The sequence below is a fragment of the Geospiza fortis genome, unplaced genomic scaffold, assembly GCF_000277835.1.
Source record: "Geospiza fortis unplaced genomic scaffold, GeoFor_1.0 scaffold85, whole genome shotgun sequence".
NCBI lineage: Eukaryota > Metazoa > Chordata > Aves > Passeriformes > Thraupidae > Geospiza > Geospiza fortis.
Window position 1 is genome coordinate 2,745,857 of NW_005054358.1, and position 4,144 is coordinate 2,750,000.

The 4,144-nt window shown below is 51.0% G+C and overlaps 1 protein-coding gene across 2 annotated transcripts in view; it reads left to right on the forward strand.

Moving 5' to 3' along the window:
* Positions 1–2,890, forward strand: part of TMEM268 (transmembrane protein 268) — a 16,797-nt gene extending 13,907 nt beyond the window's left edge. Inside the window, exons 8-9 of one of the 2 annotated variants that reach the window (XM_031059244.1) lie at positions 785–970; positions 2,605–2,890. In XM_031059244.1, the coding sequence (XP_030915104.1) occupies positions 785–970; positions 2,605–2,760 (342 nt within the window). In that variant the 3' untranslated portion in view covers positions 2,761–2,890. The remainder of the gene's footprint in view (positions 1–784; positions 971–2,604) is intronic. The other variant, XM_031059245.1, reaches the window with a different exon arrangement.
* The last annotated feature ends 1,254 nt before the right edge of the window (positions 2,891–4,144 follow it).

Below are 4,144 nucleotides of genomic sequence, written 5' to 3' on the forward strand. Positions count from 1 at the left end.
AGCAGGAATTTGTCCAGACCCCATGGAACGTGTGTGTCTGGATAATTAACTGTGCAGCTTTAATGATGGAAAGTCATCAGGAAAGAAAGGCAAATTTTGGAAGCATGAGGCACGCCTTGGAACAGCTGCCACCTTGAGCTGTCCTCCTGGAAAAAGTGGGATAGCCTGCAGGAGCAGGAATTGCTGCATGGAGTTAATTATATAAAACATTTTGTCCTCTTGGCCTTCAGAAAATGTTTTGCTCTCTGTGGGTGTGTAAATATCCACTGAACTGCTTTTGTGGGGTGAGAGTCCTCTCAAATCTCCAGGCTGCTCATCTCCCTGGAAGCTGCAGCTCAGGGAGGGACAGCAATTCCTGGATTCACACAGGGCATGAGAGAACTCTGTTTTTAAAGACAGGATTGTCCATGCCAGGCTGTGCCCGTGGTGCTGGGAGCGGCCACTGGCAGCAGGGGGCAGCCAGGCCATGGCAGGGACACCCAGCTCCAAGTGCTGGGCATGGCTCTTGGCATGGGAAACCCCAGGAGTGAAAAATGTGCAAAAAATGAGAAAATTGTACCTTTTAAACTCTGTCCTCAAAACACCACTGCTGCCTGGGGTGGGAAATCCCAGGAATAAATCCATGCATGGATAAATGGTGCCCTGCAAAGGCTCTCCACAGGACAGCACTGCTGCCTGGGGTGAGAAATCCTAGGATTTAAATCCATGGTGCCTTATACAGGCTTTCCACAGGACAGCACTGCTGCCTGCCTTTGGAGAGCCCCAAAATCTCCTTCTCTTCCAGGCAGGCTTGAGGGACAGGCTGAACAAGCTCTGTGTGGTCATGGATGTGGCAGCTCAGCCCGGGCTGGGGGTGGAGGAGGAGGCTCCATGTGAAGAATCCCCTCTTTTACCCAGAGGGGTGACCCTGAATAAAGATCCTGTGACCTGCAGTGAGCTCCTGCACCTCATCCCCGAGGGCCCACCCCAGGTGAGAATAAATATCCCCTTTATAGTGGCACCAAATCACCCCCAAGGCATCTCAGCTCCAAAATTCATCCCAACCATGGGGGACACCACTTTTTTCTCCAGCAGAAGCACCTGGAAAATCCACACTGACCTTCTCCAGCCCTGGTGCTGCCAGGAGAAGGAGGAAACCCTTAAAAACCTGAATTCCACATTTGTAAACCTGAATTCCAAGTTGTCTGAGCAGGTGGGGATAATCCTTGAGGAATTCATGGATTGGGCTTTTCCTTGCTGGTCCCAAGGGTCCTGTTTGGAAGAAAACCTCTCCCCACGGACCTGATGCTCCTGCCCAGGGTGAGCTGAGCCATGGATGAGCCCAGCCTTTGTCTCCTCCATGGAAAATGCCTTCAAAGACTGGTGCCACGCTGAGCAACAAATGTGCCCTGATTCCTGCTCAGCACGGAGCTACCAAAGGGATGATTTTGATTTATTTTGCACTTTTCCTGTCACTGTCTCCAAGTGAATTCAGTGCAGGTGACATCCCTGCAGGTTGATGCTCTCTGGCTGTCTACAGGCAAAAACAAGCCCGAGGAGGCAGGGACAGAGTGGGCAGGTCCCCAGGGCCACCTGCAGGCCAGCAGTCACTCGTTGTCACCCCCTGTGGGGACAGAGTGCCAGCACTGCTGGCCACAAGGGGACCTGGGCCAGTTCTCTGTCCTTGCTCACCTCCACCGCAGCCAATGCAGGGCTTGGGGCAGGAGCTGCCCGTGTCCCCAGGCTGTCCCCAGTGTCCCTTACCTGTGTCCCCTGCAGGTGAGTGATGTGGGCTGCCAGGGCCTGGAGGCAGCGCTGGGGGCTGAAGTGCACAAAGCACAGCTGGGAGGGGCAGGTTAAGGAAGGAATCTCTCCATGCCTCCCCTCCCATCCCTGTGGAGGCTGGGATGGGCTCCCAGGGAGCAGAGCTGGGGCAGGTGATGCCCTCAGGGTGCTCAGGAGAGCCAGGACCAAATAACACAGCCCAGGGGCTGGTTTGAAGGCAGGAGGAGGAGGAAACCCTGAAAAAATCTGAATTCCGCACTTGTGAACCTGAATTCCACATTTTAAACCAATGGCTGGTTTGAAGCTAGGAGGAGGTGGAAACCCTGAAAAATCTGAATTCCACACTTGTAAACCTGAATTCTGCATTTTAAACCAGTGGCTGGTTTAAAACCAGTGGCTGGTTTAAAGGCAGATTTAAAACCAGTGGCTAGTTTGAAGCCAGGAGGAGGTGGAAACCGTGAAAAAATCTGAATTCCACATTTTAAACCAATGGCTATTCCACATTTGTGAACCAATGGCTGGTTTAAAACCAGTGACAGGTTTGAAGCCAGGAGGAGGTGGAAACCCTGAAAAACCTGAATTCCACACTTGTAAACCTGAATTCCACGTTTGAAACCAGTGGCTGGTTTGAAGGCAGGAGGGTCTGGGCTAAGACAAAACCCCAAGCTAATGGAGAAGCAAAGAGCAGCCAGTGCTCCTCGCTCAGCCCCTGCAGCCTGGGATGAGCCAGGGTCATTTCCCATCGCTCATCTCAGTGACCCCACACCCAATAAGCTGTGGGGCACAGTGACACAGAGCTCTGAGCACGCCCTGCTGTGACACCTCCCTTGCTCCCTGCAGGCCACGGCCCAGCAGCTCCTGGTGATCTTCAGCGCGTGCTACGCGCGGCTCCTGGTGACGGGCCGGCTGCCTCGGGCCAGCCCTGGGGGACACCTGGGCCACAGCAGCGTCCCCTGCCTCTGCCAGTTCATCCAGAGCACCCTGCTCTGCTGCTGAGCCAGGAATGACACGGGTCACCCTGCTCTTCTAAGCCTTCTGATGGTTACATTCTTGTAATGGAGTTTCTCACGCACTGTCACCATGATATTTTCTGATAAATCCCTTCACCAGGATTTTTCTCCTGAGAAGCTGTGAAGTCTCAGAAAAGAAATGTAAATAATTATCTGATTGCTTGGATTGTGGTCTGGAGGTTGCTTCCCAACAGGTGCATCTTTGATTGCAGAATTGTGAGAATTGTTTTTAATGAATGGCCAGTCCCAGTCCAGCTGAATATAATATCATAAAATAACATGACATGGAGTCAGATTCTCATCTCTCACCTCATCCTGGGGACCCTCACAAACTCAACAAGGAATGACCTGGTCTTCTAAGCCTTCTGATGTTTATATGTTTGTAATGTAGTTTCTCACACACTTTTATGTAAATAATGATTGTTTTTGCATTCTTTTCTAGAAAAGGAGAAATTTAATAGACTGTTAGTTTAACCAGTGTCTTTAGAGAAGTAACAATTTCATCCTCCAATCCAGGATCACTTTTGAAATTCTATCTATATCGAAGTCAACAAATAAACTTTCTTCTTTTTACCTTAGAAGTTTCAGCATGCGTGGCATTCATTTTGTGTCCCATTACAACAGACACAGACTCCAGGTCAGAAGGCTGAGAGGTCAGAAGCCCTGACTTTATTGGAACCCCTTCTTTTATACCCTGGTGGGATACAGGGGGACCTGATTGATTGGCCATTTAATCAACACATTTCACTTGATTGGCTAATTAAGAAGACACCCTTTGGTAAAACATCATAGGAGGAAAACAATTTGTTGAAAATACCACCTGCAGATAGTTTACCATTTGTTTACTTTCTCTCTGCCTCCCTAAAACTTCCCAGACCAATTTGTGGGAAAGCTTATCTGCCTTTCTCTCTCTCTGACCAGGCTGTCATCTCCACAGTGCTCCACACCCACCACAGCTGGGCCAGGTGACCAGAGGGGGTTGGAAAACACCAAAACAGAGCTGTCCCCACACTCCAGTGTGGAGGAGCTGCGGGGCAGAGAAGGGAGCTGTAACTCCTTGTCCTGGATGAACGAGTGGAAATAGTACTCTCATAAAAGATGCAGGAAAGCTGCTCACCTTGGAGAGCTCCTGCCCACCAGCTCCCTGGGGAGGAGCTGCCCCAGGGGTCAGAAACAACCCAGGGACAGCCTGGGACTTGTTTGTGTCCAATCCCTCCTGCCAGCGACCATCTCCACCTCACACAACCTTGTACCAGCAAAGGCCAGAGCTTTGCTGGGGTGGCAGCAGGAGGCTGAGCCCTGGAGCACCAGGATTTGGCACTTCCCATGGTGCAGGATGACTCTGCTCCTTCTCCCGTTGTTTCTGTCAG